We start from the raw sequence: 13,254 nt of genomic DNA, 5'->3' as shown, positions 1-13,254 counted from the left end.
CAAATTTGAGTTTTTATTTAACAACCAGGTGAAAGAATATAGAATTCTAGGTATATAAATTAGACAGCTAGTTGGTCAGAAAAACTTAGTAGCCCTCCTGCTATGCCAGCTTGTTCCTGGCTCAAATCCCACCTTTTGCAGGAGGCCCTTTTTGCTCCCCCATCCTCACTGCTAATGCCTTTCCTCTGAGATTACCTTCCTTTTACACTGCCTATGTCTTTTATGCACAATTCTTTTGCAGGTTGTCTCTCCCATTGGAATGTGAACTCCTTAAAGGCAAAGACCTTGTTTTGTTTTGTTTTGTTTTCCTGTTTTTCTTATCTCCAGCAATAGTACCATGCCTGATTCATAAATAACTAGTTGTTAATTGATTGGCAAAATATATTAATGATAATAGTTTATACTTATAAAATGCGACCTCCTTGTGAGAAAGGACATTATCTACAACAACCTCGTGAGGGAAGTAAAATACTATGTTATCTGTTTCGCAGATTAGGAAACAGAGGCTCAGAGTGGTGAAATTGTGTCATTGGCCACACAGTCAGCAAGTCTAGCAGCAAAAAATACACAACCAAGAAGAATAACTGTAGTGGCAGAATCCGACTTCTATTTAAAATATCCCACAGTGTGTCCAGATAAATCAGTAATGTGAACTCACAGAATTCTTAAGGCAGGGGAAAAAGGAATTAACTCTTCCTCTTTTGTGATCAAATTCTGATTTTTCTTTTTTAAGGACAATCGACTATCTGTAACATTCTTTGTACACTGTAGGGGAACATCTAATGGTAAGGTTTTTGACTGGCTATTTCATTAAACATTTTTGTTGTCCTTGTTTTAGGTTTATTGGGAACTAAGCAGTGAATTTGATATCATTGGTGATTTCCTTGCCACAAGGGGATTTTTCATGATTGCTGATGGGGAGACTGAGGCCAACTTTGATATTCAGTTGCTGCCAGATGATATTCCTGAAATAGATGAGGATTGTGTAATACAGCTGGTTTCTGTGGATGGAGGAGCTGAACTGGATAAGGAAAAAAGCTTTACGAGCTTCTCTGTCCCTGCAAATGATGACCCTCATGGAGTGTTTGCTTTGTATGCCCATCAGCAATCTGTAGTGGTTGAGCAAAGCCTCAGTAGATATATCCGAATTAATGTAACTCGACTTGCTGGAACATTTGGAGATGTAGCTGTGGGATACCGAATATTGCCCAGCTCTCGAGACCAGGCAATTGTGACTGAAAGAACAGAAGGGCATCTGATTATCAAAGATGGTACCAATTATAAAGTGGACACAGTGCCAATAATTAATCAGGTTTGTAGCATACTCCTCTGATTCTTTTGATTCCTAGAGTTCTGTCGCCTTACCCAGCTAATGATTGGCTTACTGTAATTTCCGAAGGGACAGATTTAATTATGTAGAACACCATGTAAAATTAATTAATTGTATTGATAAATTGTAACACTGTATTTTTTTCAGCAGTTTTAAAATGGAATGATCCTCTTTTTTACAGTCAGGATCTATAGATTTCTTTTATTATTGAATTTGACTTTTTTTTAGTGAGATAATTCAGAACAAATTCTTTTAAAGGTAGAGGTCAGTAAGCTGTTTGTAATTAAGTTTGCATATGAGTCTTCACAATATATTTGTAACCATATTTTGGTCACCTCTTTAAAAAAATGCTTTTTCTTTATCAGTTTTACATAACTTGTGGCTGAAAAGCTTATGCAAAAATTATGTAGAAAGACCATAATGGCAACAAGTAACAGTAAACTTTAGGGACTAAAGAACTCACTGCCCAGGGTTTCATTTTGATTGGTAAGCTACATATCCTTCAATGTTTTTCACTCTTTCTTCCTTTATTTGTCCTTCATTTACCTTGAGCCCCTGAGAAGGACCATAGAAATTTTCTTTTCCATTAATACCTATCATATTTTTAGGGATATGTTTTTAGAAAACAAATGGCATCAACAAAAATAATACTAATAATCACTATAAAATACTTAATATCTTTCTTACACAGTTTTGTAGTTAGATACAGCATTGATCTCTTATAGCATAAAAAAGGTGAACAAATAGAATTTAAGTAGTCTGTACCAGAGAAGCCACTCTCCTTTTCATTGTGTGTATGATTTTGGATGCAATAAGCTGTATTACCTGCTTATCTCTCTGGTAATTGTCTTATTCACATTTCCTTATTATGTGTTTGAATGTGTGCTGAGTCTTCTTGAGAGGAGACACTTTTGAGTGTTATTTTTCTTCAGTAGAGGTTTCCACATATTACTTGAGCAGGTAGACCAATCTTAAATAATAATTGATGCATTGCTAAAGCAGATTCATAGAGCTTGAATACTGGGGCCTTGGCTTTTTAGAATAACCTTTCTTGAGTTCTCAAAATCTGTTTTGAGAGGGGAACTCGGTTCATGGCTTTTTGGCCCAGAATTACAGAGAATTCATAGAATCCCATGATTTTCATACATCATCAAACCTTACTACAAAACTCCATCTTTTTTTGTTGTTGTTTTTAGCCCTTTTAGACATTTCTGAAGCTATGTGGGTAGGAACTGGTCTACAGTCATAAAGTCACAGAGGTAGAGGAGAGAGAGACCTTAGAGAACCTGATATATGGTATAATGGAAAGCACTCTGGATTGGAAGTCAGAAAACCTAGGGTTGAAGCCCAGCCTCAGGCATTGCCTATATTGATTTTGGGGAGGTCAGTTTACCTTTCTAGGTTTCTGTTTTCTAAAAAGAGAGGGTTGGTCCTCTGGGAGAAAGTTATGAGACGTGGAGCTGGAGAAGTGACAGAGTGTGAAAAGCTGAATACAAGGGAAAAGGAAATTATGAAGGTTATTTGGAGAACTTTGGATTAGTGAAAAAGGTTCAGATATTGAATTTTGTGAGAAGAAATTTAGAAAATGAAAAATTGAACTGAAGGAGAAAAGGAGAAAGAATGAGAAAAGAGGACTGACAAGAAGGACCAAAGGAGAAAGTAATTGGTAAGGAAGGCTAAGTAAGAAAAGGTAAAATTTTGTCTGAAAAGGGAAAGGAAATTGGTTGTGATTGTCTAGTTACTTTTGAGGTAAAGGAAAGGAAGTTGAATGTGGCTGTCAAGTCATTAAGAAGTGATACAAGGGTATAAAATAGGGATTCTTAACTTTTTTGCATGTTTTAGGCCCATTTTGCAGTCTGGTAAAGCCTATGGACCCTTTTTCAGAACAGTGTTTTTAATATTATTCTTTGACTAGTCTTAATGTCTAGAGAAGAGGTATGAAAATCTCAGCTAAAGGGCTGCTTACACCTGACTAAAATGTAATTGGGAAATGCTTAACAAAATAAATTAAAATACAGTATTGCATAAATAATGTTAATTTGTGGTTTGCTAAGATCCAGTTTCTATTTGAATTTGAAACCACTGGTTGAAAGGATAACAAGGGAGGTGGCAAGGTTGGTCATTGATTATCCCTCATTCTCCTATGTGGCTGATCCATCTTTTGGATCATATGTCTCTTTGATGACAACATTTTCATAGCTTCTCTTCCTGATTTGTAATGTATTGCAATCTAATCATGTACACCATGCACCTCTCCATTGACCTTTAAGTGATCTTCACCTTCAAGTCATCAGATGCTCTAGTGTTCCATAGCTCAGACAGACAAAACCAGAAAAACAGAAAGGAAATATATGTTCAATAGAAGTGTTTTTTAGAATAAAGCCTGGTAGTAAAACTAATATTATACCAGTTACTTTGGAAATTTTAAACAAAACTATTTCAAATAAAAATTGTTCTTTTAAAGATGTTTCTACTCCTGGATTTGAATTTCACTGTGGAACTGTTAAGCGTAATCCATATTGGTGGACAGTTCTATGGAATGCCAAAAATACTAGAAGAGGCAAAGTCAACTCTTATTGCTATCCCTGAAGAAGCTGCCAATTCTGAGGTAATGGGACTTGCCTTTAGTGCTAAGGTAAACACAAGGGGGCAATATGGAGCCTTTTTTCTTCTTGAAGAATCTGAACCTGTGTTCCTCCGAAGAGGCGTATGTATATTTATTTAATTTTTATGTGTGTGTATATGTGCACATATGCATATACATATTTATACATTTATATGTATATGTTCATACATAAAAATGCAGCTGTCCCTAGGAATACATGTTCAGAGATATATTGTCTTTGTGTATATATGTGTGTGTGTATGTGTGTATGTATTGAAGTGACCTAGCTTGCATAAGAAAAGACTTGTAGAACTTACATGGATATTTTAGTAATAATAATAATAATAATGATGCTGATGCTGATGCTGATGATAACTAACATTTATATAGTGCTTACTATGTGCCAGGCACTATACTAAGAACTATACAATTATTATCTTATTTGCTCCGCACAACAACCTTGAAAAGTAGGTGTTATTGATTACTCCCATTCTATAGATGAAGAAACTGAGGCAAATAGAGGTCAAATGACTTGCCCAGGGTCACACTAACTAGTGTCTGAGGCCAGATTTGAACTCAGGTTTTCCTGACTCCAGGCCCAACACCTCTATCTGCTGTACCAACTAAATTCCTTCTTCTACATGTTAATTTTTGATCAATATACATTTAAAGTATAATATAGAAATCTATGAATAAATTGTATTAAAATGGATTTTTACCTTTAGCATGAACAGAAATAACAGATCTTTTAGAGGTAAGTTAGAGGCTGTATATTGGCTATTTGAGTAGAAGAGATAATTTATATAACAAAAACTTAATATAATGTTGATAGTAACTGCTCAAATAATAATTTTGCTCATCTTTTTTTATTTTTTATTAATTTTTTTTGATTTATCAACAATCACTTCCATGGCTTTTGAGTTCTAAATTTTTCTCCCCCTCCCTTCCTCCTTCCCCAAGATGGCACGCAATCTGATATAGTTCATTGTTCTAAATATCCTTTTCCTTTCTCCTTAAATCTCTCATCATATCACCCTCCCCCACTCTCTCAACTCAGGACCTTGCCTCTTACTTTACTGGAAAAATTGAGGGCACTTATCATTTGCTCCTTCTTTTTACTCTTCTCTTTATCTCAAAACTAAAAGCACTTGGTATCATCCCCAGTGGGATCACCCTCTTCTTGCCAAGTCCAACCATTCTATAATGGGCAGGGACTACTTTGCTTCCCAGTGTTGGACCAACCAGCTTAAAGAGAATATTCAAGTAGTAGGGAAAAGAATTTTCTCCCTTCTTGGCCTGAGAGAGAATATTACTTTTGACCTAACAAGATCAAAGAGGAAAATAATTTTCTTCATATTACATGACATTGTTGTACTTTGAGTGCCCACTACCTTTATTTAATTGGCCCAATGTAGGAATATTTCACCAAGCCCAGTCCCTCTCCCTGGGATGGCCCTACATCTTGGCTTAGCCCACTCATTACGCCATGGCACTGTCATGTGTCTGTATGTAGTGGGAAAAACCTCCAGCCAGGTGCAGGTCAGGGAATGAGTCACCAGGCTCATTTATATATCATTAGTTAGGCACTGTCTGTGCACAAGCATGCCAGGTTCTTTTCATTAAACCTGTTATCTTTGGAAATGCAGAGCAGGGAGCACAGTGTGAAGTGATGACTGACTGAAGTAGAGCAAAGCTTTTGGCTGTTGTGGAGTGCTAGTCTGCTTGTGATGGAGAGCCCACCATGGGTCTTTCCCCATCTGTGATCTTGTGATATGTATTTGACTGGGAGCAGCCTCTGTATTATAACCTTCGTTGTATCCCTAGTGCTTAGCACAGTGCCTGGCACATAGTAGGTGCTTCATAAATACTTATTGAACAACTGATTGCATTATAAGAACCTGTCTTTTTTCTTTTACCTCCTGTTATCCTGAGTTAGGAGAGGGGGCATTGATATAGACAGTGTATCTGTCCAATAGTCAGCATCGTGGAGCATACTGAAAGGTGGGTTCAAAATTAGGAAGCTCTCAGTTCAAGTCTTGCCTCTGATGACTACTCAGTGTATCTGTCACCCTGGATAAGTCATTTAACTATTCAGTAACAAAAACAACAACTAATAATAATAATATCTTTATAGCATTTTAAGGTTTTTAAGATATTTTATGAATGTCATCTCATTTTATCTTTATAATAACCCTGGGAAGTAGGTGCTATTACTATCACCATTTTACAGAAGAGTAACTGGAGACAGAAGTCAAGTGATTTGCCTAGGGCCACATGGCTAATAAATGTCTGAGGCAGGATTTGAACCCAGGTCTTTCTGACCCCAGGTTTTCATTCTATCCACTGTACCACCTAGCTTCCTTTTCAGTTCCGGGGCAGCCCTCTTAAGATTATAAATTTTAGGGCAAGCACTGATCTGCATTAGTTGAAGGGGTTTCCTAATGAGGAGTGCTCCATGCCTATGAAATCATGCATCCAGTCCATAAAAAGATACATGCTTAGATCATTAATAACCACTTCATGTAACCTGTGATTTTACAGAAACTGAAGCACAGCCTATGTTGTTGCCTCATTTGGGATGTTATCTCCAGCTAGTATCATAGGGAAGTGCTTGCTTTGATCAGGATGTAGAGTTTATTTTTATAGGATAAAGATTTGTATGCCCCAGGGATATCTTTGCCACATTCTGATCTCCTTGATCTCTGATCTCTCTGATCTCCTTGAAAAGAAGATACTGAAGAGAATCATGGAATCACCCAGGTTCACAGCCTCAGAGGCACCTTTCATATCCCATCAGTTGCCAAGTCTTGTCAACTTTACTAGTTCAGTAAGTCTCCCCTCTGTCTCCTCTCCACTCTAGGGCCACCACTGTAGTTCAGGCTCTCATCACCTCTCAGCTGGAGAATTACATTAGTCTCTTAATTGTTCTCCTTGCATCCATTCTCTCTTCTTTTGAATTGATATTCCTAAGGCACTGTTCTGTTCTGTTCATGTGGTTTCCCAGTCCAGGAAGCTGGAAGATAAAATACAAATTCATTGGTTTGGCTTTTAAAGCCTTTCACCTTTCTAGCTTGCTTTGTTCCAGCCAAATTAGATTTTTTTTTTTGCAGTTCCCAATACATACTCTGCCATTTTATTTGTCCTTGCCTTCTCACAGGTTTGTCCCCTGTGCCTGGAATTTGCTTCCTTTTCACCTCTGCTTTGTAGAATCCCTAGTTTCCTTCAAAATTACACTCAAGTGCCATCTTCTAGATGGAACCAATCCTGAATCCTGCAGCTGCTATGCCCTCCTTACTGGACATTATAGTGTATCTACTTTGCATTTTTCTTTGGATATTTTGTTCCTGGCCACCCCTCCCCACCATCTCCCCAATAATAAGTTCCTTGAGGATAAGAATTTTTTTTCTTTATATTCCTGGTGTCTACCATGGTGCTTAGCATGTAATAGATGCTTAATAAATTTTGACTAAATGAAAGCTGAAAAAGATCTTTGAAATAATGTTGTCTAATCCTTTTACTTTGCATAAAAGGATACTTTGGCAAAATTATTTGTTTACAAAATTTCTTTAAAATGTACACATTACAATTATGCACAAAATTTACTCTTAAATTTAAACAAAGTTCAAGTTTAGTTTAGGATAAGTTTTTGTGTGTGTGTGTGTGTGTGTGTATGTGTGTGTTTTCACTTGCTTGCTTAAGAAAGGAGGCTGCTCGTGACTTCTATGTCGAAATGGAAGAATTGGAGTCTTTATATTATACTAGTATTCTTTGGCTTCATGTATTATCTTTATTCTAGTTAACTCCTGAATCTGCCTTGTTAGAATGTCACTACTTGTTCAGCCCTCCATTATGTAGATAATAAATTATGAATGATTAAAATTTTTATTTAAAAAAACCTGAAATCCTTAATTCAAATCACAAAATTATACATACATGTATACAAATATATGTGTATGTTCTTACATATGGGGGATGGGAGAGAGAGAATTCCAAGAGGTAAAAGGTCATTTGGTAGACTTTTCCACCAAGATGGATGTTGTTTAAATAAAGCACCTACATGCAACCTTTTCTTCCTTTAGGAAATATGTAACTGTTCCAATTTACAAAGGTAGGATATATTATTCATCTTTTTTTCTCTTCCTACTCTAGGTTGGGTTTGAGTCTACTGCCTTTCAACTTACCCACATCGATAGTGGCACAAGCTTAGCTATTATATCCAGGAGAGGTACCTATGGTTCTGTTACTGTTACCTGGAGCTCTGGCTATCCTTCCAATTTAGTAATTCCTCAGTTTGTTGACATAGGTGACATTACACCAAAATTTGGTAAGTGTATTTTTAAAATATTCAAATCTATGGAACTTTAGGTGTTTGAATTTTGAGGGGCTACTTCCAGTCCAGGTTACATTCTGATGTCGTGTTAGATAACCTGTTGAGGCTCAGAAGTACACCAGACTGCTTAATGCAATGATGAGCTCCCTTTTACTGTAGTTGGAAAAGTTTGCCTGGACTTCTCCAGGAGTGCTGTCCAGAAATATATCTGTTTTGATATCTACACTAGAGCTGTTGCAACAGAAAACCTATTTCTCAAGGTGCTTCATTCTCAAATGGTGGATTCTTAGTGTCTTAGCTATTTGCATAATAAAAAGAAGCAGCAGGGCCCCAGAAAACAGCAATTCACATGTCAGCTGGTAGTAGTAGGGTGGGAAGTCAATTCAGGAGTAGGGTGAGAGGACATATGGTAGAAATACACCTGATAGCAACTCTGGGAATGTGCTGGGTAATTGAAGAGGGACCTTAGCCAAATGATCTGGAGATTAGTGAAGACAGCTTGGAGTGGTGAGTTAGAGTGGCTTTGGAACTAGAATGCAAGTTGACAGGAGGTGACCAATTCAAGAGGTAGCCATTTAAAAACTAATCAAATACGGTAGAGCCAAGATGGCAGTAAAAGTAGTGCCTTGCTTGAGCTCTCCCCCAAACCTCTCCAAATACCAGTAAAAAATGACTCTAAACAAATTCTAGAGCAGCAGAACCCACAAAAAGACAGTGAAACAAATTTCTAGCCCAAGACAAGCTGGATATTTAAACAATATATCACAATAGATCAAATGCGGAAACAGATATGAGAATTCAGCTGACTTCTATTATGTCAGACATTAAAGAGACTAAAAAGATTTGTAAAAATAGGTAAAACCATCTTCTTGTTAAATATTTTTCATTTTGGAAAATGTAGGGTTTTTTTTTTCATTTTAAAAGGTTATGTTACATGTAATGAGCTTGTTATTTTAAATGAATTAATAAATATTTTAAAATATCAGTCTTAAAATGCTATCTACCTCCAGAGAAAACTGATGAACTCTGAGTGTAAACTAAAACATGCTTTTTTTATTTTCAAAAAATAAAATAGGAGGTGGAATCAAGATGGTGGAGTGAAAGCAAGACTTGCTTTAGCTCTCCTCAAACCCTCCAAATACCTGTAAAAAATGGCTCTAAACAAATTCTACAGCAACGGAACCCACAAGGGAACAGAGTGAAACAAATTTCCAGCCCAAGACAACCTGGATAGTTGATTGGAAAGGTCTATTGCACCAGGCTGGGAGAGGAATGTAATTCAGCGTGGGCATGCAGGTGAAAAACAGGCCTCAGTGAACCTGGAATAGGCCTCACGGGGTTGAATCATTGGCAGCTGTGGTGGTTTCTAGACTTCTCAACCCACAAATGCCAAAGACGACTTAGAAGGTCAGTAGGAAAAGTCTATGACCATGGTGACAGAGAAGCTTGGTCCTAGCCCCAGTCCTGGCGCCCCCAGTCCTGGTGCAGCCCCAGGGTGTCAGCTGCTTCTGGAGCTCTCCCACAGATGAAGGGAAGATTGAGCACCGAGGCAGGATTCTCTTGCTTTGCCTGTGCTTGGATCTGGGTTGCTGTTCTGGGTGGCCGTCCTGGAGTGAGGAGGAGCACTGGTATGGTGAGCTCATGGTGGTAGTGAAGACAGAATCCTTCTCACAGTTCCAAGGTGAAAAGAGTGCTTGTGGTCAATCATAGACCAGAACACAGGCCAGGAAAGGAGTAAACACCTTGCCTTTGATCATACTACCTTAGAAGAACTGAAAATTTACAGGTCCCTAGAAGTATCTCTGAAAACAGCTGCACAAAACCCCTGAAGCTTGAGACAGTACATTCTCCACACTGGAAGCAGACTTCTACCTTAACAAAGAGTTTAAAACTCAAGAAATTGGCTGGGATCATGAGCAAACTTCGCAGAAAAAAAATTGTCAGACTATAGAATCTTTCTTTGATGACAAAGAAGATCAAAACATACAACCAGAAGACAACAAAGTCAAAACTCCTATATCCAAAGCCTCCAAGAAAAATATGAACCAGTCCTATGCCATGGAAGAGCTCAAAAAGGATTTTGAGAAGCAAGTAAGAGAAGTAGAAGAAAAACTGTGAAGAGAAATGAGAGTGATTCAAGAAAATCATGAAAAACAATTCAATAGTTTGCTAAAGGAGACCCCAAAAAAATACTGAAGAAAATAACACCTTAAAAAATAGACTAACCCAAATGGTAAAAGAAGTCCAAAAAACCAATGAGAAGATGAATGCCTTAAAAAGTAGAACTGGCCAAATGGAAAAGGAAATTCAAAAGCTCACTGAAGAAAATACTTCCTTAAAAATTAGAATAAAGCAAATGGAAGCTAGTGACTTTATGAGAAATCAAGACAATGTAAAACAAAATCAAAAGAATGAAAAAATAGAAGACAATGTGAAATATCTCATTGGAAAAACAACTGACCTGGAAAATAGATCCAGGAGAGATAATTTAGAAATTATTGGACTACCTGAAAACCATGATCAAAAAAAGAGCCTAGACATCATCTTTCAAGAAATGATCAAGGAAAACTGCCCTGGTATTCTAGAACCAGAAGGCAAAATAGAAATTGAAAGAATGCACCAATCACCTCCTGAAAGAGGTCCCCAAAGGAAAACTCCTATGAATATTATGGCCAAATTCCAGCTGTCCTGGGTCTAGGAGAAAATATTGCAAGCAGCCAGAAAGAAACAATTCAAGTATTGTGGAGACACAGTCAGGATAACACAATATTTAAAAAAGATAAAAAACTAATCAAATAATTTCTTCATAGAGAAAATAAATTTTTTTAAGTCAATAACTAGGGCTTCTCCACTATTACAAGATGCGCTCTAATTCCTAGTGAGCCCTTAAAGTTTTTTTAATAGAATTCTAATTGAGTATAGAATTCTATATAGTACATAGAAGTGACATACATATATGTATATATATCCATTTAAAAAATATATATGAATAGTGACATACTTTTAAATGATGATAATATGGCAGATGTTTTAACATATACTACAATTAATTTTTTTAAAGCTTTGACATTATTTGGGAGAACATTTGTCGGTATTACTTTCCTATTTCTCCCCAACTATCATTTTCTGGGATTCCAAGCCATAAAGGAGATTCACTAAAGCACTTCATTGTCTTCATGTCTTAAAATTTCACTCTTAACTCCCCAGTGATATCAAAACTGTAGGGGAGTGAGGAGGAAGGTGTGCTTCATTATTACTTCTCTGCAGGGCAAGACTAGTCATAGCATTGATCTGAATTCTACTATTTTTTGTTGTCATTTTCCTTAAAATTATTGTGGTCATTCTAAAACTATTCTTCATTTTCATTATGACCTCTAGTTATTCTGTCCCTCCTTGTATTCCCACTGCTATGGCCTCCCTCCTTTCCCTTCTTAGTTCATCTTGTAATTAACTGCCCTTCACCCTAGAATCCCTAGCCCCTTTATGATTCCACCATTCATATCCTTTAAGTCATCAAGCCTAAATTACCTTACCATATGCTTTCCCAAACTGGTAAACACTGCTATAGGAAGTCACATGACCCTGATGATTGTGTCCACTGCAAATTCATGTTTTCTGATCTCAGCTGGGCTGTTCTCCCCTCCTTCCATTTATTTATCATATATCTGTCCATTCATTTGTTTAATATACATTTATAATCTCTCCCTCTACTTCCTGCTCATCGAACAATTTTTAAAAAAGAAATAAAAACAAAGCCTTTATAACAAATGTACATCATCCATCAAAACAAGTTCCCACATTAGCCAAAATGTAGGTGTCATTCTATATTGTAAGTCCTTATTTCTTTAGCCAAAGGTGGGTAGTATATTTCATCTTCAACACCATGGACTCATGGTTTATCACTGTATTAATTAATAAAGTCTTTGAAGTTGTTTTTATTTATAATGTCATTTTATAAATTATTCTCCTAGTTCTGCTTATTTTACTCTGTATTAGTTCATACAAGTTTTCCCAGGTTTCTCTGAAGTCATTCCTTTCATCCCTTCCTAAGAGTATTCCATTAGAGTCATTTATCATAGCTGTTTCCTAATGAAGGAGCACTCTCTTAGTTTTTAGGGTTTTTTAAATTTTTATTTATTAAGTTTTTAATTTATGGAATAAAACAAACATTTCCATAACATAATGTAATAAAAAAGATGATTGCACATGAAACTAGAAATCTGTTATGGACAACTTGCTATTCCTTTTAAATATACAGTAGAGTTATCATGTACATTTCTTTTTTTCCTTTTTTTTCTTCTCCCCCCTCCCTACCCTAGAGACGGCTACCATTAGACACAAATATGTATATGTGTGTATGTGTGTGTGTATGTGTGTGCATGTGTATATATATATATATATATATATATATATATATATATGTATATATGTATTTGTAAAATCAATCTATATATACTTCTGTTTATCAATTCTTTCTCTGGATGCAGATAGTGTCTTCATTCATATATCCTTTGTAGTTAATTTGGGTATTTATACTAGTCAAAATGACTTATTCACTCAAAGTTGTTCTTAAACAATATTGTTGTTACTGTATGCAACATTGTCTTGGTTCTGCTCATTTAGGTCTTCATTATTTCATCCAAGTCTATTCATGTTTTTCCAAAATCAATGAGGTTATCACTTCTTATAGCATAGTAGTATTCCATCACAATTATATACTACAACTTGTTCAGCCATTGCCCAGTTGATCAACTAAACTACTATAAGAGCTCATATATACATACATATACGCACATATGTAAAATGTTATTTTCTTCTTTCTTTGATCTCTTTGGAATATAGACCTAGTTGTGGCCTACTTAGTCAAAGGTTATGCAGAGTTCAGGGACATTGCAGGGAAAATTCCAAATTGCTTTCCAGAATGGCGGGACCAACTCAGTTTCATGAATCGTGCACTAATGTGCCTGTTTTCCATAGCCCCTCTGACAT

General features: G+C 36.4%; 1 protein-coding gene across 1 annotated transcript in view; it reads left to right on the top strand.

The window, feature by feature from the left end:
• Window positions 1-13,254, top strand: part of ADGRV1 (adhesion G protein-coupled receptor V1) — a 712,618-nt gene that overhangs the window by 242,195 nt on the left and 457,169 nt on the right. The window contains 3 exon segments of the mRNA XM_078151750.1: window positions 839-1,312; window positions 3,795-3,938; window positions 8,085-8,259. Coding sequence (XP_078007876.1) covers window positions 839-1,312; window positions 3,795-3,938; window positions 8,085-8,259 — 793 coding nt within the window.

This window comes from Phascolarctos cinereus, unplaced genomic scaffold, assembly GCF_003287225.1.
Source record: "Phascolarctos cinereus isolate Bilbo 61053 unplaced genomic scaffold, phaCin_HiC Scaffold_4;HRSCAF=312, whole genome shotgun sequence".
Classification (NCBI taxonomy): domain Eukaryota; kingdom Metazoa; phylum Chordata; class Mammalia; order Diprotodontia; family Phascolarctidae; genus Phascolarctos; species Phascolarctos cinereus.
This window is presented reverse-complemented; position numbering and strand designations above follow the sequence as displayed.